The sequence below is a fragment of the Gymnoscopelus microlampas genome (assembly GCF_963454915.1).
Source record: "Gymnoscopelus microlampas genome assembly, chromosome: 1".
NCBI lineage: Eukaryota > Metazoa > Chordata > Actinopteri > Myctophiformes > Myctophidae > Gymnoscopelus > Gymnoscopelus microlampas.
In genome coordinates this window covers 3,308,039-3,335,873 of record NC_139962.1, presented here as the reverse complement: position 1 = coordinate 3,335,873, position 27,835 = coordinate 3,308,039, and the positions used below count along the sequence as shown (strand labels likewise).

Genomic DNA, 27,835 nt, shown 5'->3' with positions numbered 1-27,835 from the left:
GCGTGCACAGACATTTTGAGGGGCAGGTGCTCAATTAAATTATACTTTTTTTTCTGCTCTTTTTTCCCTCTACACCTATACCTCTTAGCCAAACATAGCAGATCTACAAGCTCACAACGCCTCGCGCTGCGAGGCGTTGTGAGCTTGTAGATCTGCTATGTTTGGCTAAAGTTCTCCTCAGAAAAGGGATGCTAGGTTTCGAGTGGTTATGGTAAAAAGAAAAATCATATCACATAAAGATTTGGCGGACCCCCTGTAGTTACTCTGAGGACCCCCTAGGGGTCCCGGACCCCTTGTTGAAGAACTCTGCTGTAAACTGAAAAAAAAAAATATATATATATATATATATTTTTTTTTTTTTCAAAAGGGCACTTCTGGTCAAGAGGGCAAAGGGCAGGTCCTCTAGCACCACCTAGAGTCTATCTGTGCACGTCCCTGCGTCTAGGGCTTTTACTGGCTCTAGTGAGTTAAGGCCCGTCACAAGAATGATTACATGATCGCCTAATCGCAATTATTTGAGATAATCGTAATAATTGTTTCCATGTTGAAAAAGGTTCATATTTTCAAAACTAGTGGAAACAGCAGATCTACAAGCTCACAACAAATGTTGCTACAGTCTATGGTTCCTGCATATCCATAATAAAATGCGATGACATTTCTTTTTTCAAAACGAAACAAGGTAAGCAAACATTTTGAAAAGTCTCCATTTTAGGGTTTAGCATGGACGGCGCCGGAGTAGCATGGACGCTAGGCGCTAACCTAGCAAATGTTATGCATCTTAATACGTGTTAAGTGTGGATGTAGCCTAGGCTAAATGAGTACGTATCACTGAAAAGGGCCCTTCTTTAGAGTCTTTAGCGATGAAAACTGTGCAGTTGAATGTGAACTGGGAACTGCCAAAAAACCTGGCTGGTGGGGAAAACCACTCATTTTCGATCCAAGATCACTCCGCCATGGTGACTCGCGTGAGAGATGTTATTGATCCAGGTGTTAGCCAGGACCATCCACCGTCGTGCACGCATATATAATGTTTACAATCAGGTGCTCGTCGCGGAGTCTGCAGCTGTAAACAGCGTAGCGTTACAAACGGTGAGATCTCTGGCACTCAACGTCACTTTTTTAATATAACTCTGCCACCGAATGTGTTCATAGGCCAATATAAAACCTACCAAATATTTGGCAAAACATAGCCAATCTACAAGCTCACAAACATGTTGCGTTGTCACGCATTGCGAGCTTATAGATCTATTTTTGCTCTTTTTTAACGTAGAACCACATAAGTGTTGTGACAACACGGTTTAGCTGCATCATCAAGATAAAAGACGATGCGCTATCCTGCTGGGAGATTGATGTTGACCCGGGTTCATAGAATGACATGGAGGAGTCATTCTATGAACCCGGGTGTGCATTGTGCGCAGCTCGTCACGGTGTCATAATATACCTTTATAATATGTGTCCGTCGCAATATAAACACTTTCCCTCTATCTGTGAGCAACTCCTCACAAATTATTTATTTTATTTTGGGTCTCAATGGACATATATAAGTTACAGGAGTCCCGCGGGCGCACTAAATGTTTTCCTTTTTTTTCTTTTTGAAATGAACTGCGGGCGGTCAGAAATGTAATCAGTGCGGGAGCAGGCGGGAATGGTCAGAAATCCAACGGGGGCCGGCAGGTGTGGGATTAAGAAAACACTCCCGCGCAGGGCTCTACTTCATATCCATACGAGTGAAATCAGGCTCGTTTTTTTTGCTATTGAGAATGTAGAGGGTATTTTCAATGGAGAAAAAATGACTCTCTGTCCCAGTGGGGAAACAGCTAGTGACGTCAGACTTCAGTTCTCTATTCATACTATCAGAGACGGTGGAAAGAGACAGACAGACAGACAGACAGACAGACAGACAGACAGACAGACAGACAGACAGGCAGACAGACAGGGTGTGTACAGGGTCATGTGTGTGTGTGCAAACCTGGGCCCAGCTACCCTCCTCATCCTCCTGGGGTTAGCATGGTTAGCGTGAGTGAGCATGGTGACAGAGGACAGAGAGGCGGTGGTTTAGTGAGTCGGTATAGTGCTGGGTTATAGGAGGAAACACCTTTAACATGCAAAGTGGACCACAAGTCATTCAACACCCAGGACCTACAGGACCCACTAACTGTACCCAGGCTACAGGACCCACTAACTGTACCCAGGACCTAGAGGACCCACTAACTGTACCCAGGACCTACAGGACCCACTAACTGTACCCAGGCTACAGGACCCACTAACTGTACCCAGGACCTAGAGGACCCACTAACTGTACCCAGGACCTACAGGACCCACTAACTGTACCCAGGCTACAGGACCCACTAACTGTACCCAGGACCCACAGGACCCACTAACTGTACCCAGGACCCACAGGACCCACTAACTGTACCCAGGACCTACATGACCCACTAACTGTACCCAGGACCTACATGACCCACTAACTGTACCCAGGACCTACATGACCCACTAACTGTACCCAGGACCTACATGACCCACTAACTGTACCCAGGACCTACATGACCCACTAACTGTACCCAGGACCTACAGACCCACTAACTGTACCCAGGACCTACATGACCCACTAACTGTACCCAGGCTACAGGACCCACTAACTGTACAGTTTGACATGATTATTAATATTACCCCCAAAACACCACAGCATTAAAGGAATAGTTCACGCCCAAAATGACCTTTTTTCTATGGATTAATCACCCCATGAAGATTCATATATTTTTTTGTTTTTGTCTCATTCCTAAGACAATAATTTGATGACCGGCAGCGGTTCCGACACAAAGAGAGACACAAAGAGTCTCCTTTGTGTCTCCTACCGGTCCGCTGGTCATACATGTCCATGAATTCAAGTCTCCATGGGGTGACTCATCGTTAGAAAAAGTTTTTTTTTTGGGTGAACTATCCCTTTAACACACTACAACAGTGACTCTCAAAAATGTTTTTATTTATTTCACGGAACCCCCATAACTCTGATCGAATACAAATGGTTCCATGTGTACACTCTCAGAGTTACAGACCTGTAATGCCGCGTTCACACGGCAGATACATAAAGGTACAAAGATACACAGTATCTGAGGTTGAAACCAGCTCAACTTATGTGTATCTTCTCTGTAGCAGATCTACAAACGTTGGATGTATCTTTGTATCTGTATGTCACTGGTGAGTGACCATTGAAAATGAATGCCAGACTGTTTCTTTGTATCTGCCAGTGTGAACGCAGCATTTAGGAACCCTTTCAAGGAACCCTGAGGGTCCCTGGCCCTTACTTTTGAGAACCACTGTACTATAACACTATAAGCACTAGAACATCTACACAGAATCATCTTTAAACAAATGTAATATCGTGGAAAACGTTGTCTTGATTACAGTTTATGACCTTTTCCGTGATATTCTATATATTTATGTTGATGATCTTGTATAATACTGCTACCTTAGTCTCCATTTGATGTCAAACCAATCAAACTGACAAAAGTATCAAGTTCTTAGTGATTTGTACCAAGCAGAACAACAACGCTATAATCTACACAGAAGCACTTATTGTGATATTGTAATGTGTGTATATTGTAACCAGTGGTGAAAGAAGTTCTCGGATATTTTACTTAAGTAAAAGTAGCAATACCACAATATAAAAATAGTGTGTTACAAGTAAAAGGCCCATGTTCAAAATGTTACTCGAGTAAAAGTACCAAAGGTTATTCTTGGCATCAAAATATACTTAAAGTACCAAAAGTAAAAGTACTAAAATGTTTGAAAATAGCCGATCTACAAGCTCAGAACACGTCGCGATGCGACGCGTTGTGAGCTTGTAGATCGGCTATTTTCAAATAGCCTATGTATAAAATGGGGATAAATGTGGTTAATGTATGTTTTATAATGTAACAATTTATATCTGAAAAGTAACTAGTAACTAAAGTGTTCAAATAATTGTAGTGGAGTAAAAGTACAATATTTGTCTCTGAGATGTAGTGGAGTAGAAGCAGAAAATACATAAATTGGAAATACTCCAGGAAAGTAAAAAAATACCTCAAAATTGTACTTAAGTAAGTACTTAGTTACATTCCACCACTGATTGTCATATATCTCTCTCAGCCTATTGACATGGACACGACACACACACAACAAACACGTGCAAACTACACAACTACGGCTAAAACCACCTACAACAAACAGGCAGACCAAGCAAACTACAGACGGTACTGTGGTGTCTCTATGAGGTGAGAGGACACGCCCACTAAAACCCCACGAGCAAAAAACAACACACAAGTCCTCGTTCCAAGAAGCCCCTCCCCTTTCATGTGTCAATTATCCAATCATATTGTTGTTGTCAGGCAGGAAACCTTGGAATGTCTAAAAGTGTTACTTTTCAAGAAATGTGAATAAGAACCTGTGTTCCAATGGATTCGATGTAGTTTGTTATTTAAGTCACAACTTCCGGTTAATACGTTTTATTGGTTCAATATCTATATCAAATATTAAAATGGCCTAGTGGTGGACTTCCTGTTAATCCGTTCCTGTCCGATTTAGTCGACTAAATCTACAGTTGATTTAGTCGACTAAAATGTATGTTGGTGGTGCCTTGATGGCGTCATAATGGCTGATTTTACACTTGGTTTCATGCTGAAAATAGCCGATCTACAAGCTCACAACGCGTCGCATCGCGACGCGTTGTGAGCTTGTAGATCTGCTATTTTCTGAGCGCGACACCCGAGCGCAACCAAACATACAATGACTTGTCTTTCAGTTCTACTGGATCTCTTCTCCACTAGACCCTCACTAACATTTTATTCTAGTTTTTATTTGTTGACGAAATTGTCAGTATATTTAGTCTTAGTTAGTTAGGACTTCCCAAACATTTGTACGGATGCATTTTCAAAACTTTTCCACAACTTTCCCAAAGTACTTTAGCACATTATAGAAGCACACTGTGTAATAATGAGGGTCTTACACCTGTGTACTGTCCCTGTCCCACGACAGACTCGAGCCAAGGTATCACGTGACACAAATAGCAGATCTACAAACCTGTTGTTAGCTTGTATATCTATTGTTTTTTTGGTCATGTGACATCCTGTATACGATAGTGCAGCGCAGGACTACATTTGACATCATTTCACTTAAAGGTAGGGTAAGTGATTTGCAATTATTCAAATAATTGCAAAATGGGTCTATGTTCTGATAGTGCTCGTTACTATAGAGTGTCCTGTCCATATAAGGAGTCTCCTTGTCTCTCCAGCTCTTTATTAAACAGAAAATGCATTTTCATTTCAGTTTCAGTTTCATTTCCAATTTTATCCAATCAGGACAGAGAACTCAATCAGGATATAGATTAAACAAGTGAAATTGGAAGTGATGACACTAAGAAATGAGCAGAAAAAAATGGAACTGGAACACTATAAAAATGAAGCTTAAAATGGGTACTTTCTCCTGATTGGCTGAGATCTTGACACCTACCAGAAAATGTATTTTCTGTTTATTAAAGAGCTGGAGAGACGGGGAGACTCCTGTTACTGAACAAACACTCTATAGCAATGATTACTATCAGAATATAGTGCTTTAACCTTTTAACAAAATACTTTTTGTTTTAACCCAAAAATATCACTTACCCTACGTTTAATGTTAGGCATATTTTCTTTATGAATATAATCAATAGCCCAAAAAAAAACGATATATCCAAACATTTTCCAAAACATTTGATGAATTCCACACGATTTCCAGGCCTGGATAAACTGTGTTTCTAATGTCTAAATATTCCCAGGACTGTAGGACTTACACGGTTTCTACCTGACAACAGCAATATTACATACACAGCCATCATGTGACATTAGATCAAGGCAGCGTGTTGAGGTTGAGGGTTCGAGGAAGGAAGGCGACTTGGAACGCCGTCCGAACAAACCCGACATTAAATCACACAGTCAACGGCGGCCGCAGCTTGGCCAGCCAATCACAGTTAAGACTAACCGTGGGGGGCGTGGCCGCCAACGTTTCCATTTCTTCGTGTGTGAGCCATACGTTGTCCGTGTACTGATCACGTGACACGCACACAGCCCCCGACAACCAATCACACGTGAGAGAAGCGTGCGTAGAAGAGAGGAGGGTGAGAAACAAGAGAGGTTAAAGAAAAGGAGGGAGAAAAAAAGCGGTTGATTATTTAATTGGTTGTTAAATGAGGTTAATTAGCTGGTTAATTGTTGACACTGTGATCGCTGCGGAGCAGGAATTAAGTATTAGCTAGAGTGAGTGACAGCTGTGGAGCCCAATCAGAAGGCCGGGTGGTTTCAGAGAGACGGAAGGTGAAGACAAATCAACATGCTTCGTGTCACGGCGTACTGTCTCTTCTTGTTAAGAAGTCATTATAGTACAGCTGTTAAGCTCATTATATGGAAGGTATTGTGCATTTTATGATAGAAGCATGAAACTTTCAGGATATCATCTACATACCCCAAGGTTTGATTTCAGACGTGGAAGCACTTTTAGATTGACCTCTGGTGACCTTGAGCGGTCATTGACCTCAGAATTGCATTTGTGCCGCTTTTTGCCCCATTATTCTCCATTATAATAATATATATGCTTGTTAAAATGACTGTTTTGTTATAATACATGAAAAATGAAAGCTAATAGTCACTCTACAGAAATGGTGATTATTACTATTACGATAGTTCTGTTATGACATTGTAATGACATTAAAAACCTCTATTAGTGAGAGAGCAGCAGCAACATAAAGAAAAACAACATTGTTAAGAAAGTGCTAATGCATTCAAAGTGCAATATTGGTACAATGCTATTCAAAGGTGCTATTCATCTCATGTTGTTTTTGGTTTTGGGGGCAGTATATGGTGAGCGTTCAGGGGGCAGATCTCATATGGAAGGTATTGTGCATTTTATGAAAGAAGCATGACACTCCATACAGTGTTTCTATATATCATGAAGTTTGTTTTCAGACGTGGAAGCATTTCTGAATTGACCTCTGAAACTTGTCAGAGGCTGTACACATTTCGGGCTGTCAAACCATGTTGGAAACCCCCATAAGGCCCATGTTAAACCCAGAAATGTTGTTTTCTGTAAACCTTTATGATTAAAATGTCATCTAAAGTTTGAGTTTGAGTAATAAGGCATAATCAGCAAATGAATCGCTTAATGAGCTAATTACCTGGAAATGACTAACATTTTGCATCCAGTTAACTTATAAGGTGACTTAAGAGTCAAAGTCCATGTTTGTGATGGCCAGAAATGCATCTATTATCATGGTGAAGTCATGCAACCTTTCCTCATTTGCACAATTTGCATAAAGTATGTAATAAATAGGCCAGTGGTTCTCAAACTTTTTCATGTCAAGGACCCCCAAATTGACACTTATTAGCCCGCGGACCCCCATTTCAAAAGATATGCCAGGGACCCCCATAAGAGATTTTTTTTAACGGCTCTAGCAGTGATTCTCAACCATTTTAATTTCAAGGACCCCCAGTTTGACATGCATTAGGGCTACAGACCCCCATGTAATGGCATTTCTAGCACTTGGACTGCAATTTATATTGTAAAATCTATGTCAATTTAACTCTGAGAGTGTACAAATGGAACCAAATGGACCCTAACGGGTCCATTTGGTTCCATTTGTACACTCTCAGAGTTACAGACCCATAAGGGTCCATTTGGTGCCTAATCTATCATTTAGCTGGGGACCCCCTGGAACTCCCTCAAGGACCCCTGGGGGTCCCCGGACCCCGCTTTGAGAACCAATGAAATAGGCCCCAAACAAGGAAATAGTCATGTTTTAGCTTGTAGCCAATTTAGAAAGGTGCTTTAAGAGACTAAGTCTATTTTTGAAAGACCAGAAATTAATCTCTTGCCAAAAAAAAAAGCAATTTATCTGGATGCATGTCCATGTATCGATTCTCCACCTTCTCACCCGGATCCTGTGCTCACAACCCTTGTACACCTTGAGAAATCACTGAAGATCTTTGCCATTAAGTATGAACCCCACACTGGACCTCAAGCTCTATGTCATGACATGTATAATCCATTTGAGTGACTGGAAGTGCGATATAAGTCTGGCATCATGCGGGGTGGCTCATAAGGTAGAGCAGCCTCTTGGAATCCGAAGGTTCCAGGTTCCATCCCTGGCTCCTCCTGTCTTTGAGCAAGACACTGATCCCAATGAGCAGGTAAGGGTATTGTATGTTTCCTCTACCATCGGTGTGTGAATGTATGGGTGAATATGAAGTACATTGTAAAGTTCTTTGAAGAGTCAGGAAGACTATAGGCGCTGTTTAAATGCAGTCCATTTACCATCATCCATCCCGGCATGATGCCTACTGGCACTCCGATGTCATTCCTTGGTTGCAGTGGAACATTGATGAACATTTCTGGGATAAAAGCATTGCTTGCGGTGGCTTCATTCTCAATGGTAAATCCTGGACAAAATACACTGTGCTTATCGGATGCTTGTGGTTGTCCTCCTCCAAGAACCTGTTAGGATGTGATACTGTCTCCTATCCTGTGAGAAGGGCCAGGTATATGCTTAAAGTACTTGTAGAAATGACTAGTCTCAATACAGTGCTTGGGGAACTTGATGCCACGCACAGTGACCTAAAAGATACCAGTGCAGAGTTCTTCTTCGCATTATATTGACATACGAATATGATTCTGCACACAGTATACTGCATGTTCATCTGCAGGTCATTTTGTGGAAGGCTGCAGATCAGAGCGAGCCACTTGCAGAAGAAAGAGACATCACTACATTCGGGTAGGAGGTTGCTAAAGGAGGGGCTGTCATGCCCGCTGTTTACTCCCTGGCAATGGCTCCAGCTGCAGCTACAGAGCATTGAAGGCACGCAGCGAAATAAACTGCAGATACCATTCTGTAAGACTGACTATGTATGTAATTGTGAAGGAGGTGAGGTCCACTACAACCCATTCACAAGAAGGAGGGCCATATCTGAATGAGTAGAGAGGCCACCTGGGAAACAGATGGTCCCAAGTTCGATTCCCAGCCCTGACAATGTGTCGGGTGTATATAAGCAAGACCCTTAATCCCTAAGTACCCCCCGACCTCATGTCTGACCACTTGAGCAGCATTACTGAAGCAGAAGTCTGAATTTTGCCATGGTCTAAGATGAAGACAACAAAGATGAGGAGGCTGGAGGGAATAAGGAGAGAGATGATGAAGAGAGTGAAAAAGACCATTGAGTGTGAGATTATGATTCTAAGTGTACTCACTCATGCTCATTATGGTACCATTTTTGTCTGTGTCTCAGTGGAGGGCTGTGGACAGTTGCTTACCAGTGACATCATCAGTAGGCAAGTTTGGTCATTTCAAACAAGATTTCAATTCTTTAATTTCATTTTTTATTAATGCGAGAACAATGGCTTCTATTATAGCATGCAAACTTTCCAGGAATATAAAGCCTGCCGTTTATATTAGCTTGGATTCCCCATCGATGTCACTGGTAGACAGGTTTCTGACAGAAATAGTACCATATCTCCCACCATATCCTTGAACTCCTGCCATCTGGTAGGAGGTTTAAGAGCATCGGGACAAGCACCAGTACGCGGTCCAAAAGTTTCTTCCCCCAAACCATCAGAACCCTGAACGCTCACCATATACTGCCCCCAAAACCAAAACCAAAATGAGATGAATAGCACCTTTGAATAGCATTGTACCTATATTGCACTTTGAATGCATTAGCACTTTCTTACCAATGTTGTTTTTCTTTATTTTACTGCTGCTCTCTCTCTCCTAGATGTTTTGAATGTCATAACAATGTCATAACAGAACTATCATAATAGTAGTAACCACCACTTCTGTAGAGTGACTATTAGGTTTCATTTTTCATTTATTAGAACAAAACAGTCATTTTAACAAGCACATATATTATTGTAATGGAGAATAATGGGGCAAAAAGTGGCAAAAATGCAATTCTGAGGTCAATGACCACTCAAGGGCACCAGAGGTCAATCTGAAAGTGCTTCCATGTCTGAAATCAAACCTTGGGGTATGTAGATGATATCCTGAAAGTTTCATGCTTCTATCATAAAATGCACAATTGGTTTGCTTAACAGCCTTACTATTAACCCATTGAGACCTGAAGCCGATTCTACAAATGTCTCCTAAATCTCAACAGTTTTCTGAAAAACGTATGTTTCTATATCAGTGGTGCTCAATCTTTTTCATGTCAGGGACCCCCAAAATGATATGTATTTGGCCGCGGACCCCCATCAAAATATGTTGTTCCAGGGACCCCCCCAGAAGCAAAGATTTGAGTTAAAAATGTTCGCTTTAAAAATATATATATATTCAAAGATTTGCACACATTTTCACGATTTTTCAAAAATAGCAGATCTACAAGCTCGTAGCGCTGCACTCGGTGCCGTGCTACGAGCTTGTATATCTGCTATTTTTGAATAGCCCAAAGTGTAAAATAATGCTCTTTTTTAGCTCAAATCAAAAAATGACACAGTTCCAGGTCTTAATGGGTTAAAGGAGTGTAAGTGGACTTTTTGTTTTGTTTTACAAAGTGTTAAATAGCTCTTAAGCTCATTAACCAATTAAGTTCATGTACTAATGTAGTAATATAGCGCGATACGTTGAGAAAGAGACCAGGTAAGCTCCGCCCCTACCGTTCTGGAGGTGGGCGGGGCCGAGGGGCTGGTCAGTGACATGATCTCCTGGATGGCGAGGCGCAGCTTGAGGCGGTGCAGAGGGTTACTGATGCCGATCTCCCTCTGGATCTCTGTGTCCGACAGGGCCGACATGATGGCGCCGCTCTTCACGTTGGCGCGGCACGCGGCCACGTACCACGCCGGCATGCCCACCCACAGCTAGGGGGGGGAGAGAGAGAGGGAGAGAGAGAGGGAGAGAGCGAGAGAGAGAGTGAATGAATGACATCATGGTTTAGTGTTCACTGCAGGGAGAAGTTGGCTGACTTTAACAGGAGTCTAACCACATGCTAGCATAATCATTGCTGTCGGGCAGAAATCTTGTATCTCCATTTTTGATCGGCTTTTTTGTTGCTTGCCAAAGAAGCCGATCCTCAAAGCATCACGACATGTTGTTAGATGGGCTATATTTTATTTTGCCTTGGGCATAATAATGAAAGTCAGCGATATACAGTAAAGACATGTTTTCCCTTGAAAATAATGAAAGGCAGAAAATGCTGTGTGGTGTGCCGATACACTAATTTCACCAAACGATACGATACGATATTTGGCTCACAACTTCGATACGATATCGATACGATACGCACTTTTTTTATTATGAAAATATATGGGGGAGAAAAAAATGAAATGCAAACAAATAATTCTGTTTATGCATTATTCAGACATGCAAACTTGTAGCTTTTCAGCTACAATAGCCGTTTTCAATCCAAACAGGGCAATAGTGTGACACCTGACCCGAAAAAAACAACAACATGTTGTCACCCTTTTCACCTCGGGGCTGTTGGCATGCCTGATTATAATGATTGTAAATTTAAAAAAAAAATAATAATAATAAATAAATACATTTCAAAACAATCTTTTTTTTCCCCAAAACGATACATATCGTCACGAAAACGTATCGCGATATATCGTGGGACGATATATCGGCACACCCCTATGTGTCTGAATATAGTTTTAGTTTTATAGTTTTTTGTTGAGTTAAATAGAGAACATTTTGGAAATATCTGTAATTTATTTTATTTTATTTTGACAATCGAAACCGAATCAAAACCGTGAACCAAAAACCGAGGTTTGAACCGAAGCGTGGGCTAAGTGAACACCCCTAATTGACATTGGTTTTACAGATATACTGTAGAAATCAGGTTTGGTGTGGTGATAATCAGGGTGAAGTTTTACATGGAAACCTGGATTAGATGAAGAGATTCATTTATTTATTTATTAATGACACCACATGACCCTGTTGTTTTCTATCCACAAAGTGTTACCCTGACACACTGACGCTGTGAAAACAATGCGTCAGCTGATAAGCTCTTTCCACTAATTGCTCATTATTCCAGAGAGTTCTAAGGGGAGCTACTACGTCAGCACACATCATCCATGTCTGGACAGAGAGCTCCAAGGCAGTGGTTCTCAACCAGTGGTACCGGGGACCACCAGTGGTCCTTGAGGAGTTTCCAAGGGGGTCCCCAGCCAAATTAAGTTAGGAACCAAATTGACCCTTATATGTCTGTAACTCTGAGAGTGTACAAATGGAACCAAATGGACCCTTATGTGTCTGTAACTCTGAGAGTGTACAAATGGAACCAAATGGACCCTTATGTGTCTGTAACTCTGAGAGTGTACAAATGGAACCAAATGGACCCATTTGGTTCCATTTGTACACTCTCAGAGTTAAATGAACACTGATGCTGATACTACAGTGTAGATTGGGACCCCCAAGGAATCAAAATGGTTGAGTCCCTGGCACATCTTTTCAAATGGTGGTCCCTGGGCTAATATGTGTCAATTTGGGGGTCCTTGACGCGAAAAAGGTTGAACACCACTGGTTCTAAGGGGAACTACGTCTGAACACATCATCCATGTCTGGACAGAGGACACCATATTCTGTGTGACCCCAGGCGACCCTCTTTGTTGTTCTGCAGAATTCATGTCCCTTAACACATTAACTGGCAAGAACGTAGTCCTACGTCCGTTATATCCAACTGTTAAGCGCCGAGACCGTAGTGCTACGGTCCGGGTGCTTTTTCCTTTTTTTCGATTTTTTTTTTTTTTTTCAATTTTCTACACGGACCATTTTCAGTGTAACACCACCGGAAGTCGGGACTATTTGCGATCCCGTTTTTCGTTTCCCGTCGGCCTCCACTCTAAGGCGCACACCAAAAGTCCATTTTAGCCCTGTAGTTTTTTCTCCTCGCATTTCCCATGTTAACATAAACGGTCAGAACTCAAACATGGATGCCCCGTTTGACACGTGGTCTGCACTGCTAGACGCAGGCAGATCTCGGCGATGTATGTAAACAAAGCAGAGCTTGCTTTTATGGATTTTAACAAGGTCTATGGCGACGTGAAAAAAACAAAAAACAACAAAAAAACCTTGGCACTGGTGAGTACATTCTGAGATTAGCCCTTGGCAGTGGATGTGTTAACTGTCTGGCCGTAGGGCTCCATCCATCCAAGCAGTGTGGATTTTGACAGCAAATTTCGATTCAGTTTTAGTCTTTTTGAATCAATTTCCATTTAGTTTCAGTCATATTTTAGCCATCTGAAATGTTTTACTGTTTGTCTAGTTTTAGTTAAGACTGAATATCATAAGATTTTAGTCGACTGAATAAATAGAATGTATTGTGGCGGTGCCTCGATGGCGTCGTAATAGCTGATTTTACACATGGTTGCGTGCTGAAAATAGCAGATCTACAAGCTCACAGCGTCGCATCGCGACGTGAAGTAGAATTAGATATTCTAATAATTAAAAACAAATTGTAGGAAATTAAACCATAAATAAATGGATATTTACTCACGACCCATAGAAATGTGTCCCCAACCCACATAATGGGTCCTGACCCAGTGTTTGGGAAACACTGAACTAGCCTACCTGAACATGTACAGCTGAATATGTTGTGTCATTAATACTAACAATAATAATAGTACAATACATATATTAACCCATTAATACCTGGAACGCATCTGTGTCACTTTAGATTTCTTTTGCTATTCAAAAATATCAGATATACAAGCTCATAGCGCGGCACCGAGTGCCGCGCTACGAGCTTGTAGATCTGATATTTTTTTTAAATCGTGAAAAAATATTTTTTTGATTTTTTTTTTCAAAAAACTGTTAGGATTTAGAAAATTCTTAGAAGCGGCCTCAGGTCTTAAAGGGTTAAATAACAGGGTCATGTGGTGTCATTAATAAATAATGAATCTCTTACTAACCTTCAACCCTTCTCCTAATCTCCTAATCCTAAATATCACCCACACAAAACCTGGTTTCTAGAGTATATCTACAAAACCATTAGAGGTGTGCCAGGTTCACTTAGCCCACGGTCCAGTTCAAACCACGTTTTTTTTTGGGTCACGGTTTTGGTTCGGTTTCGATACAGTAAAAATAAATTACATATATTTTCATTTTCTTCTCTATTTAACTTAACTCACTGAGTGCCAGAATTATTTCTGGCTATGCTGTCCCAGTGAGTAATAATGATGATGATAATGATAATAATAGTAATAATAATGTGTTTGGTACCTCCAGCCACACCACCACCGTAGGACCGTCCCACTGGGCGAATGGAAGACCCTGCCTGCGAGCCTCCTCCAGCAGTTCATGCCTGACACACACACACACACACACACACACATTAATAATATGAAGAGCAACGCACGCACACACACACACACACACAAACTGAGAAAATATACAGAGCGGCACACACACACACACACACACAGGTTTCTATTCCTATACTTGTGGGAACATCAACTATTCTGAAAATCCTATCATTAACTCTTTTCCTGCCATTGACGAGATTTCTCGTTTTTCTCCGCATGGCTCAGCCAGCCATCGACGAGAAAAACGAGTTTTCTTTTTTTTTTTGCTTTTTTAATTTTTCGTTTATCACAAAGGAAGCAGGAGATAACGCGATGCGAAGATTTTCTGCTCCATTCACTTCAATGTTAACAAATCAACGGAGACAAAATTCACATTTTACCAATTTTTTTGCAATGTATTTTCTCTGGCAGGGAAGGGGGGTAGATTGTGTATATACTCAGGCAGTTAAAGAGTTAACCCGAATCTTTTCCTAATAGTAAACCCAACTCTAAAATCTTTGTTTTAACATAAAACAACCATTTCTCTAGTGAGGAACACACACACACACACACACACACACACACACACACACACACACACACACACACACACACACACACACACACACACACACACACACACACACACACACACACACACACACACACACACACAGCAGTGAAACGTATACACATGCACACTGGAAAAGGAACAGGCGTTCTGGAGAGAGCAAACAGGAGAAACAGTCTGAAAACCCATCTGGAAATGTTTTGTGAGAGAATATTCATAGTTTTAAGATAGTTTCCAAAAATGTCCCTAAAACAGACCACAAGCCCCATGGCAAAAAGGAAAAAAACAACAACCTCCAGGCAGCGTTGTGAAAGACTCCACTACCCATAATGCAACAGGAGGGGTCTTTTTTCTTTTTGCCAAGCCAGTGGGATTTGGGTCAAAAGGATCATCTTTGAAGGAGGTTTTAATACGGAGGCATTCCTTCAGAACCACAGGGTCAGCAGAGGACAGATTTTTTACATGCAAATAGGTGGAAATATTCAATCCAGGAGAGATCTTTGCAATGCATTTAGAAGTATTGTATCTCATGCCAGGTTTGGAGTCTGGGATCCACAAAAAAAAAAACGCTAGTTCTCTGTACGACTCAGACAAAAACGACTCAGCTATTTCATGGTGTGAATGAATCATGTCTTGAATAAAACTCATGATGACAATTAGGTTTAGCGGCCACTAGATGGCGCAGTGCGACATGGCTCAGCCACCAAAAAGGAGGACAATAGGGCCCCTTCCGTGCTTCCTTCACAGGTGTTACCAATGACACTAATGAAGGCTCCGTTCCATGTAGTGTGGCACGGTGGTTCTCAAACTTTTTAATTTCAAGGACCCCCATAACTCTGAGAGTGTACAAATGGAACCAAATGGACCCGGGAGGGTCCATTTGGTTCCATTTGTACACTCTCAAGAGTTACACCCTCTCAAGGGACCATGAGGGTCCCTGGACCACACTTTGAGACCCACTAGTATTTCTAAGTGAGCCAACGTGCACAATATCAGCACCCTGACTCTGTTTGACCAGAATGGAACAGAGCCTTCATTAGTGTCATTGGTAACACCTGTGAAGGAAGTAAGAAGAGGCCCAATTTTTCTCCAAAAATGGCTGCTGTGCATAGAGCCTATTGTCTTAGAAACCTATCAGAACTATATAGATAAATTATGATTGCTGGAAATCAATCATACATAATCGTTGCTGTCGGGCAGGAACCTCTCATCTTTTTAAATGTTTTTAGGTATATTAATGCCCTACTTCCTCATATTACAATGACACACAAAAATAGCACAAATAGCAGATCTACAAGTTGTGAGCTTGTAGGTCGTCTATTTTTTAGCTGTTTCCCCATTACTGAACCAATGGGAAGTATTAACAAGAGCTTGTGACTAAAATAATATCTGTATTCATTGGAACAAAAAGGTTCTTTTTTTATTTCATTTTTTTCGTTTCCTGAAAATTATCAGTTTTTTGAACATACAAGCAGTGGTGGAAAAAGTACTTAAATGTTTTACTTAAGTAAAAGTAGCAACACTGCAATGTAGAAGTACTCCGTTACAAGTACCGGTAAAAGTCCGGAATTCAAAATTTACTTGAGTAAAAGTACAAATATATTGGTATCAAAATGTACTTAAAGTGCCAAAAGTAAAAGTACTAAAATGTTTGAAAATAGCAGATCTACAAGCTCACAACGCGTTGCGATGCGACGCGTTGTGAGCTTGTAGATCGGCTATTTTCAAATAGCCTAAATGTATAAAATAGGGCTAAAGTGGTTAATGTATGTTTTATAATATAATCATTTATATCTGCAAAGTAACTAAAGGTTTCAAATAATTGTAGTGGAGTAAAAGTACAATATTTGCCTCTGAGATGTAGTGGAGTAGAAGTAAAAGTACTGAAAATTGGAAATACTCCAGTAAAGTCAAAGTAACTCCAAATTGCAAAAAATTGCAGTACAGTACTTGAGTAAATGTACTTAAGTTACTTAACACCACTGCATAGCCCCCCCCCCGATGTAATGAAGAAACACATCTTAATGTCTGGACGAGGAAACGGTGGAGAAACACACATTCTGAGTTGAATTCTTCCATCAACTCCATTCCATAAAAGTGTTATAATATAATAACTGTTCTGACTGCAGCAGCTTTGGCTGAAAAGACGTTTTTTTTTGGGGCAAATAACACATTCCTGTTAGTTAAGCTCCTCTGTGGAACACATTGGGAGAGAGAGAGAGAGAGAGAGAGAGAGAGAGCGAGCAGCATGGAAAAAGCCATCAGGCAACACGCAGGGACCACCGTTTTTTGTTGGGGGAGGGAAGGGGTCCAAGTAGTGAGTGAGTGAGTCAGTCAGTGAGGGAGAGAGAGAGAGGTGAGGCAAAGCAGAAGCAATATGGACTGAACTTACCCTGTCTTTGGACTAAACACATGGAATGGGTGGGGGGTGTGGGGGGGTGATAGAAAAGATGGGGGGGTGGGGGTGGGGGGAGGGGAGGGGGGGTGGTGGCAAAACAATACAACAAATTAAGGATGAATTAATGCTGATCGAAGAGGCATCTAAAAGCATTGTACGAGTGACTACCATGGCCGTTTGATTGTGTGTGTCTATTGAGGAATTGAAACATTGGTGGTGGGAGGGGTCTAAGACCAGAGAGAGGGGTCTAAGACCAGAGGGAGGGGGGGAGGACCGCTAAAGCCCGAGTTATACTTGGTCGCGTGCCACCTATCTACAAGCTCACAACAATTACAATTTAGTGCATTCAGCAGACACTCTTTATCCAGAGGTACAACGAGGTAAACGCATACATAGAGACAGTGTAGTGTCTCAGTAAACTATAGGATCATAGAATACATAGAGACAGTGTAGTGTCTCAGTAAACTATAGGATCATAGAATACATAGAGACAGTGTAGTGTCTCAGTAAACTATAGGATCATAGAATACATAGAGACAGTGTAGTGTCTCAGTAAACTATAGGATCATAGAATACATAGAGACAGTGTAGTGTCTCAGTAAACTATAGGATCATAGAATACATAGAGACAGTGTAGTGTCTCAGTAAACTATAGGATCATAGAATACAGAGACAGTGTAGTGTCTCAGTAAACTATAGGATCATAGAATACAGAGAGACAGTGTAGTGTCTCAGTAAACTATAGGATCATAGAATACAGAGAGACAGTGTAGTGTCTCAGTAAACTATAGGATCATAGAATACAGAGAGACAGTGTAGTGTCTCAGTAAACTATAGGATCATAGAATACAGAGAGACAGTGTAGTGTCTCAGTAAACTATAGGATCATAGAATACATAGAGACAGTGTAGTGTCTCAGTAAACTATAGGATCATAGAATACAGAGAGACAGTGTAGTGTCTCAGTAAACTATAGGATCATAGAATACAGAGAGACAGTGTAGTGTCTCAGTAAACTATAGGATCATAGAATACATAGAGACAGTGTAGTGTCTCAGTAAACTATAGGATCATAGAATACATAGAGACAGTGTAGTGCAGGGGTAGGCAATTGAGATAAGCCTAGGGCCAATATCACTCCCAGACATTCCATCGCGGGCCGGGCCTCCCCGCGAACATGCACGCGCGCGCAGCGCGCGTGCATGTGCGTGCACAACTTTTTTCGGGTCTAATTTTTCGGGTCTAATTCGGGTCTAACTCGGTCTAATTCGGGTCTAATTTGGGTCTAATTCGGTTCTGTTTGACCAATATAAATCAACATTTTTTCCGGTTTAAATATCAGCACAGGCGATTTTTCTGGTGATTGTTTTTTTCTTCTTCATTTTCCTCTAATCTAGCTATAAAATGTTATAAATCCTTTAAAATGCATCGTGTTTATGAGTGCATGATTTCAAAAGTGGGTTCAGGTTCTATGAAATAAGTATTTATAATTATTTTAACATTAATTTTTAATACTTTTTTTATAACACTTTTCAGTAAATCATTCATACTGTATCTTTCTGTATTTGGATATAATAGATATCGGTCTGATACTGTATAAAAATAAAATCCCTCCCCCCAAAAAAAAAATTAAAAAATATTTTTCAGATATTATTTCTGGGGGGCCAATTTCGGCCCGCGGGCCGCCTATTGCCGACCCCTGGTGTAGTGTCTCAGTAAACTATAGGATCATAGAATACAGAGAGACAGTGTAGTGTCTCAGTAAACTATAGGATCATAGAATACAGAGAGACAGTGTAGTGTCTCAGTAAACTATAGGATCATAGAATACAGAGAGACAGTGTAGTGTCTCAGTTAACTATAGGATCATAGAATACAGAGAGACAGTGTAGTGTCTCAGTAAACTATAGGATCATAGGTAAACTATGAACAGTGGTGCACATAACTGGTGCGCATGCGCACCCAAAATAAGAAATGCGCACCACATCAGACGACGCGAGGCGCTTTTGCGTACCAACAGCTGGGACAGGAATTTCCAAGCTTTTCTTTTTTAGCAAAAATAAAAAATAAAAGCCTGGAGATCGAGGCTAGGAATTTACTTCCTGAAGCCACACTCACACACTCTCGCTAAAGCACGCGTCGGCCCCATGTACAGCCATTAGGCGCAGGGGTAGAGGACGCATGCTGCACGTGATTGTGTGAGTGAATCGCCTCGCATCGCCTCGCTGCGTGCACGCAGCCAGCAGCGGCTGTTTAGAGGCACTCGTCACCGATGATGAACGCACCGTGATGGTGCAAAATATGCCGTGAACGTCCCAATCTGGCGGATAAAAGCAGCGCAGCACGGGACACCAACCTTGGGGGCTTCTCCAAACGGTGTGAGAGAAAAGAAAACTGCGAAAAGCGCCCGCCCCCCCCCCCGTTGACAAGGCGGTTTAAAAAAAAGTTATGTGCACCCCTGACTATGAACCTAGCATCAGTCTAAATAACGTTGCTATCTAAATGACATGCTTAACATTGTGGTCATTTCAACATGAGAACAAGTGACCAAGCTATTGTGTGCATGGCAGTCAAGTGTCTGGCATCAGTCCACAACACGGTGAGCTTGCAGATCGGCTATTTTCCGCGCACGACAACACCGGCACGCAAAACAAAGTATAAATCACTCTTTGAGTGACGGCTGTGCTGCGTGAGGCGGTGGGGGGGGGGGGGGGGGGGGGGATTGGGTGAGAGCCAAGGCCTGGGGGCCACAGCCCGGAGCAACAGTCACACATCATTATTATTATTATTATTATTATTATTATTAGGCTTTCATGTCATTAACACAGTAATCCAACAGCACACACTAGGCCAGGGGGTCTTCAACAGGGGGTCTGGGACCCCTAGGGGGTCCTCATAGCTACTACAGGGGGTCCGCCAAATCTTTGTGTGATTTTTTATTTTATTTTTTTACCTTAAACCACTTGAACCCTAGCATTCCTTTTCTTAGGGGAACTTTAGCCCAAAAAAATAGCAGATCTACAAGCTCACAACGCCTCGCAGCGCGAGGCGTTGTGACCTTGTAGATCAGCTATTTTTTTTGGCAAAGAGGTGTTTGGTGTAGAGGGAAAAAAAAGAGCAGACCAAGTAAACAAAAACAGTTAAATCTGAAACACAATTTTAATACAATATAGAGTAGGGGGTCCCTGCTTCATCTCTCTCTCTCAGCTAGGGGGTCCTTGGCCTGAAAACGTTGAAGACCCCTCTGCACTAGGCTGTTATCATCAACTCATAAAGACAGGTTTTATACTTAGCCGCGCGCCAGAGTCACACATCAAAAAAACAGCCGATCTACAAGCTCAAACCGCGTCTCGCTGAGACGCGGCGTTTTGAGCTTGTAGATCGGCTGTTTTTGGCACACAGGACTAAAGTGTATAAAAGCCCTTAAGCCTTTGTGTAGTCCATGAGCCAGAGCCCCAAAATTGACAAATGATTACCGAAAGAGTGGGCAAAACCAAACCTATATTAAATTGTTCATAGGGTCAGTATGAGTAAATAAATATATGATAACCTCTCCACAGGAGCAGCTTTTTCATGGTTATCACACATTTTGTTATTTTCCCCATACGTACATGACAGGTGAAAAAATGACAACATTTAAAAAAAAGTTATCATAATGAAACTTCCTGAGTTGATTACTTACATGAAGACAATGATTTATCGTATTACAAGTTTTCTGAAATTGTATATTTAAATATGCAAATTAGGCATTAGGAAAATATGCCCACATTTGCATACCTTTCCAGAATCAACATTGGAACAGTGGACAAAGCCAGAGTCAACATTCTTATTTCATTGTGTTAAGATGTTGGAGTCAAAGGTTTTTAACGATGGAATATTCAATATCTGGCTCAATTTTGGGGCTCTGGCTCATGGACTAAATGCCTAATTTGCATATTTAAATATACAATTTCAGAAAACTTGTAATACGATAAATCATTGTCTTCATGTAAGTAATCAACTCAGGAAGTTTCATTATGATAACTATTTTTTAATTGTTGTCATTTTTTCACCTGTCATGTACGTATGGGGAAAATAACAAAATGTGTGATAACCATGAAAAAGCTGCTCCTGTGGAGAGGTTATCATATATTTATTTACTCGTATTGACCCTATGAACAATTTAATATAGGTTTGGTTTTGCCCACTCTTTCGATAATGATATCTTGTCTGGCTCATGGACTATAAAGTGTATAAAAGCCCTTAAGCCTTTGTGTTGTTGTGGTTCACTCCACATTGAGCTGTGGGTTAAGAGCAGGGGAGGGAGGGAGGGAGGGGAGGGAGGGGCAACACTTACTTCTTCTGTAGCTTGCGGTTCTTCTCGGCGGGGCCCCCCAGGGTGCCCATGTTCAGGCCGTCCTTGGGAGAGCTCTCTGCCTCCGGGGTGCCGGCTGTAGCATGGAGAGAGAGAGAGAGAGAGAGAGAGACAACACTATGATGCTCTAGTGGCCGTCTGAACCTTGTGTTGATTGAATACTGTATAAACCCATTGAATTCGGGAACGTGTCTCAGTCATTTTAGATTTCTTTGCCTATTCAAAAATAGCAGATCTACAAGCTCATAGCGCGGCAGCTTGTAGATCTGCTATTTTTGAAAAATCGTGAAAAGCTGTGCAAATCTTTGAATAGATAAATATTTTTAAAGTGAACATTTGTAAAATACTTCGTTCCAGGGACCCCCCAGAAGCAAAGATTTGAGTTACAAATGTTCACTAAAAAAATAGCAGATCTACAAGCTCATATCTGCTATTTTTGAATAGCCAAAGAAATCTAAAAAATGACAGAGATGTGTTCCCGAATTGAATGGGTTAAGATGAAAATGTGAACGGCATGGAAGTAGAGTAACACACTTGGGCTAAATGGATAACAAACACACAAAACACAAGTCCTGGGGATGTGTTTCCATTGTGGAGCTATGATGTTATATTGGCTGTTTTCTTCCAAAATGTAAAACAAAACAAATCATAACAGAATAAATGTATGCTTTGGAAAATAGTGTGAAATGATGTAAAGTATACATGTTGTGAACGTGTTATCAGACCTGCATTTACCCTTCAACTTCTTGTTTATGCACAGAATGACTGGATATACAGGTTTTGTACTCATTTGTAGAAACATCATATCAGTGATTCTAAACCTTTATACATTTTATTTTAACCCATTAAGACCGGGAACGCATCTGTGTCATTTTAACATTTCTTTGCCTATTCAAAAATAGCAGATCTACAAGCTCATAGCGCAGCACCAAGTGCTGCGCTATGAGCTTGTAGATCTAGTATTTTGGGGGGGGGGGGGGGGGAATCGTTAAAATGTGTGCACATTTTTGAATGTATACATACATTTTTAACTAAAATCTTTGATTCTGGGGGGGGTCCCTGGAACAAAATATTTTGAGATGGGGCAGGCCGCCGATTAAAAACATAATTGCGGTGGTCCTTGACATGAAAAACGTTTAAGAACCACTGGTATTGCAGCACATATATACATACGGATTTAGAAGACATTTGTAGAATTCCCCAGAAGCAAAGTTTTAAAAATCTTTGCTTTAAAAAACATATATATTCAAAGACTTGCACACATTTTTTCAAAATAAATAGCAGATCTACAATATCTGCTATTTTTGAATAGCTAAGTATAAAATAATGGTTATAGATAAACATCTAAAATGGCACAGTATGCAATAGACGTTTGATCCCCATTTGCCCCCGTTGTCTCTCTGGGTCCATTTGTAGGACCTCAGGATGAGGGTCAGACCTTGGCTGGGGGGCTCCTTGCCGGGCGGGCTGGGACGGCCCTTCTCCTTCTTCCCAAACAGACGTCCGATGGAGGACTTGATGCTCTTCTTCTTGGCCGCTTTGTTGAGGGAGTCCTGACTGCTGTTACTGCTGCTGGGGTTACTGCCCTGTCCGTCTGATAGCCTGACACACACACACACACACACACACACACACACACACACACACACACACACACACACACACACACACACACACACACACACACACACACACACACACACACACACAATGTTACTGTTAGCCGTTTAAAATCCCGTGCTCATCCCGTGCTTAAACGGGCGGACGGACATAACATACGCTGGGGGTCCCTGGACCCCTCTTTGATAACTTCAGCAATTCATGCTCGTCCCTATTGGTGGTCTAAGTCCACATACCAAATTTGGACTTGGTGGCATGCTGCAAACTGGAGTTATAGCTGTTTAAAATCCCGTGCTCATCCCGTGCTTAAACGGGCGGACGGACATAACATACGCTGGGGGTCCCTGGACCCCTCTTTGATAAGCAGTGGCACGTGTGGCCAATGAGAGGAGAGATGGCATAGGCAATCTCCAAGTCCGTGTGCGTGTGTTTGTATGTGTTGCTTCTTTGCCGTGCTCATCCCGTGCTCATCCTACTATAATTCTAGTAACCTGACGGTGGGTGGGTGGGTGGATGGAGTCCTGGGTCTCCGATCAAACTGCGCATGCGTCGTTGCCAGGTTTCGCGAGAGAAACAAGCAGCGAGGTCTATGAAAACGAGACCAAACCAAACGAACCCTATAACACCAACATTGGCCCTAAAGCGCTTGCAATCGGCGGACATGGCAACACCGACGCCGACGCTACACCATAGACCCCGCCCACTCTCTACTGCGGAAAGTCAACACTCCAGATTTTTTCCCCCACACACGATGCACATTAGCTCCATAAAGAACGGTTCTATGTCGTTCTCTTCCAGGATCGGGCGAACGTCCGCCAAGGCTCCGCTGTTTACCCTTTTGTATACATCGTATCCCAAAACTAATGGTAGATTCTAAACCGCACGGATGTTTAAGGTTTTGGTCGGCTGCATAATATTTTAGGTCGCCAGCGAAACTACCCGTTTAAATCGCTTATTTAGTCAGCCTGTGGCCATGTTTCCCATTGGAGCCAAACCGGGAGCAGTAGTGGCAGCGGACGTAGGGTTTTTTTCCGGGTTCAATGGGAAACATGGCCACAGGTTTCGCGAGAGAAACAAGCAACGAGGTCTATGAAAACGAGGCCAAACCAAACGAACCCCATACCACCAACATGCAACCTGATAATAATGTCCAAAGCATGTCTGTGTATGTTTACATCCATTACTGTGTTGGCGTTAGTTGGGATTAATGTTTATTAGCCAAACCAAGTTACTATGAGCCGTTAGCGTGATGCTAAGCTAACGGACGTTTGGCGCTAGCATGCGGCTAACGCTAATGCTAACGTCGTCATCGTGACTTAATCAACAATGTAAACGTTTCATCAACACACTTTATGAACCTTACTGTGGTTAATATTATCAGTGCTACCCAAGTAGTCCATTGAAAAGTATTATTTTGGTGTATTTTGTGTATTGTAACTTGGACACTGTAACTTAATGGTAGCTGGGGCGACGCGTTGTTGGCTCATGGTTCAGAATGCCTCATGGGTATTGTAGTCATTTTCTGCTATTTCGGTTCTACTGTGATAGACTGTGCTACATTACCTGCTGTTTAATTGTGAATCATATATGCTATGAATATATGGTAATACAATGTTTATTTTCCTGTATTTCCAGGTTTATGACCTGAGTCATCTATGACCTGTGTGTCATCTGTGTGTCCAGTACTTTGTACTGTGTTGGTTAAAAAAGACAAAACACGAGTTGTGACAAAGACGTGCGATTCTCTGATTAATGTTGTTAGTGGTGTAAAATGCCATCAAAAATATACTCAAGCCTGCTGCAGGGCAACAGAAAATAGCAAGCCTATTTTGCTCTTTTATATAGCAAATTTTTATATATATACGAGGGGACGCGCGCCCTTCACCGGGTATGGTGAAGGGCGCCCTTCACCGGGTATGGTCTAGTGGAAATAACATACGGACGCTCATACGGACAAAGTCAAGTGTAGAGCGGTTGGCACCGCTAAAAATAGCAGATATACAAGCTCATGAGTGCTGCGCTATGAGCTTGTAGATCTGTTATTTTTAGAAAAATCTTGAAAATCGGTGCAAATCTTTTAATATATATATATGTTTTAAAGCGAACATTTTTAACTCCGATCTGTGCTTCTGGGGGGGGTCCCTGGAACAACATATTTTGAGATGGGGGTCCTCGGCCAAACACATATCTTGTTTTTTTTTACTGTTTTGAAGGCATCTGTAGAATATAGATTCATAAGATTTGCACAAATGTTCAAGATTTTTCAAAAATAGACAGATCTACAAGCTTGTGCTATTTTTCCTGCTTACCCACGGATGTCCCGGATGTCCTCGTGACTGGCGGCGTGCCCCGCCCCTCTGGTGAGCCTCATGGAGCGCGGGGTGGTGGGGGGGGACGTCTCACAGTGGATGGTGGCCTTATCATCCTGGTTAGACTGGAGGGACAGACAGACAGACAGACATGACAGACGTTTAGAGGGCAGACTGGAGGGACAGACGTGGAGGACAGACATTTAGTGGACATGGTCTTTTCTGGTGGACATGTGGAGGAAGAGGACTTGAGGAGATGAAGAGTATTGTCCTCACACACAGGGCTGTGGAACGTAGGAACATCAACCATCTACCAGGAGCACAAAAAAACAGTTCCTCCTGACCTCATAGTTCATAACATGGCTTTTCGGTCCAAAGACCTCAATGTGGAGAATATTCTTTAAAGATGAGTTGGTAGTAATAATTAAATAATTAACATAAGTCTCAGAACTCCCAAAAACTGAAGATGACAAAGCTTTTAAAAGAGGGTACAGCCAGTGGCAGCGTTTTTTTTTACCGTTTATTGGTGATCTTTTTATAGCTGTAGACGCCACAACGATGACGTCACATCCGTCCAGTCCCTTTTAAAAGGGTCCTAGGATCATTCCTAAGTTGTGTTTGAATGTATCAAGTGCTCTGATCCAATAAAACATATCTTTTGTTTGTTTTTATAACTTGATACATTGTTCTTTGTATTGTCCCTGTCAAATAAACATAAATATATATATAAATATATATATATATATCGAATATGGGGAAAATATGTATATTCGAATATGAAAATTAATATTTGAATATACATATTTTCCCCATATTCGAGGAATATTCGAATATTAATTAACCAGCCCTAGAAACTGTCTGAAGTCTGGCTGGTGAGACTACAGCTGGGCTGAATGTAGATCTATAAACACGGTACACACAGTGGATGGGCTGAATGTAGATCTATAAACACGGTACACACAGTGGATGGGCTGAATGTAGATCTATAAACACGGTACACACAGTGGATGGGTTGAGATGGAGGGGGTTTGAGCGATGGTGGAAAAAGTACTCAAATGTTTTACTTAAGTAAAAGTATCAATACTGCAATGTAGAAGTACTCTGTTAGAAGGCCGGAATTCAAAATTGACTTGAGTAAAAGTACAAAAGTATTGGTACTTAAAGTACCAAAGTAAAAGTACTAAAAATGTTTGAAAATGGCAGATCAACAAGCTCACAACGCGTCGCGATGCGACGCGTTGTGAGCTTGTAGATCTGCTATTTTCAAATATCCTAGGTATAAAATAGGGCTAAAGTGGTTAATGTAGGTTTTATAATGAAATAATTTATATCTGCAAAGTAAATAAAGTTTTCAAATCATTGTAGTGTGAGTAAAAGTACAATATTTGCCTCTGAGATGTAGTGGAGTAAAAGTACCAAAATTGTACTTAGGTACAGTACTTGAGTAAAACATGTACTGAGTTACTTTCCACCACTGTGTTTGAGCGATGGGGGGGGGTAGAGGGGGGGTAGAGGATGGAGACTAGATGGGATGACAGGCAGCAGACAGACTAAAAAGCAGATCTCTAGATTACCTTCCTGCGGTGTTTCCGCAGGTCACTAGGCTGAACGCATGGCAGGAGAGAGAGCAGAGAGTAAAGACATTAGTAAAGACGCAACAAACACACAGCAACAACCCGGAAAACACACTCCAAACCATGCACACACACACACAGGAAATATAAACACACACCCACACACAAGCATGTGTGGACACACTTGTGTGTTGATTGCACACAGTGTGTAAATTCGGTCTTGAACACAAACAACATAAATTGAGTGTTAGAATAGTATTGCTGCGTTAGGTACAAGACAAAGGTCCCATGGGGAGGATCACACCCTGAAAGATGGAGGACAGGAAGGAAGAGACACATCAAACCAAGGGTCAGGCAGGCTGGGTGGGGACAGGGTGGGTGGGTGGGGACTAGGACAGGGTGGGTGGGTGGTGGGTGGGGACTAGGACAGGGTGGGTGGGTGGTGGGTGCAGCCTGTATTCCCCCAGGGGGAGTATGGGGGAGGCGTACACTTTAGCGCTAAACTCTAGTGCCGACAACACTTTAGACTCAAATAGTCCTGCATATCCTGTAGAAGGCCGTGCTGGTCGCTACGCGTGGGTTATCCCCGTTTTTAACTACTTCTATTATGAACTAGGTCTTGTTTATTTTCCTTTGTTGCAAAATTTCCACGGGCTACGAGCTTGTAGATCTGCTATTGTTTTTGAAAAATCGTGAATCTTTGAATATATATGTTTTTTAAAGCGAACGTCTTTAA

The 27,835-nt window shown here is 41.7% G+C and overlaps 1 protein-coding gene across 5 annotated transcripts in view; it reads right to left on the bottom strand.

The window, feature by feature from the left end:
* Positions 1-27,835, bottom strand: part of ppfia1 (PTPRF interacting protein alpha 1) — a 132,368-nt gene that overhangs the window by 19,711 nt on the left and 84,822 nt on the right. For 3 of the 5 annotated variants that reach the window (XM_084059162.1, XM_084059163.1, XM_084059164.1), the window contains exons 17-22: positions 25,526-25,650; positions 23,035-23,198; positions 21,579-21,672; positions 14,213-14,294; positions 10,651-10,851; positions 5,995-6,057 (exon numbers count right to left, since the gene is read on the bottom strand). In XM_084059162.1, the coding sequence (XP_083915288.1) occupies positions 5,995-6,057; positions 10,651-10,851; positions 14,213-14,294; positions 21,579-21,672; positions 23,035-23,198; positions 25,526-25,650 (729 nt within the window). The remainder of the gene's footprint in view (positions 1-5,994; positions 6,058-10,650; positions 10,852-14,212; positions 14,295-21,578; positions 21,673-23,034; positions 23,199-25,525; positions 25,651-27,835) is intronic. The other 2 variants (XM_084059165.1, XM_084059166.1) reach the window with 1 other exon arrangement.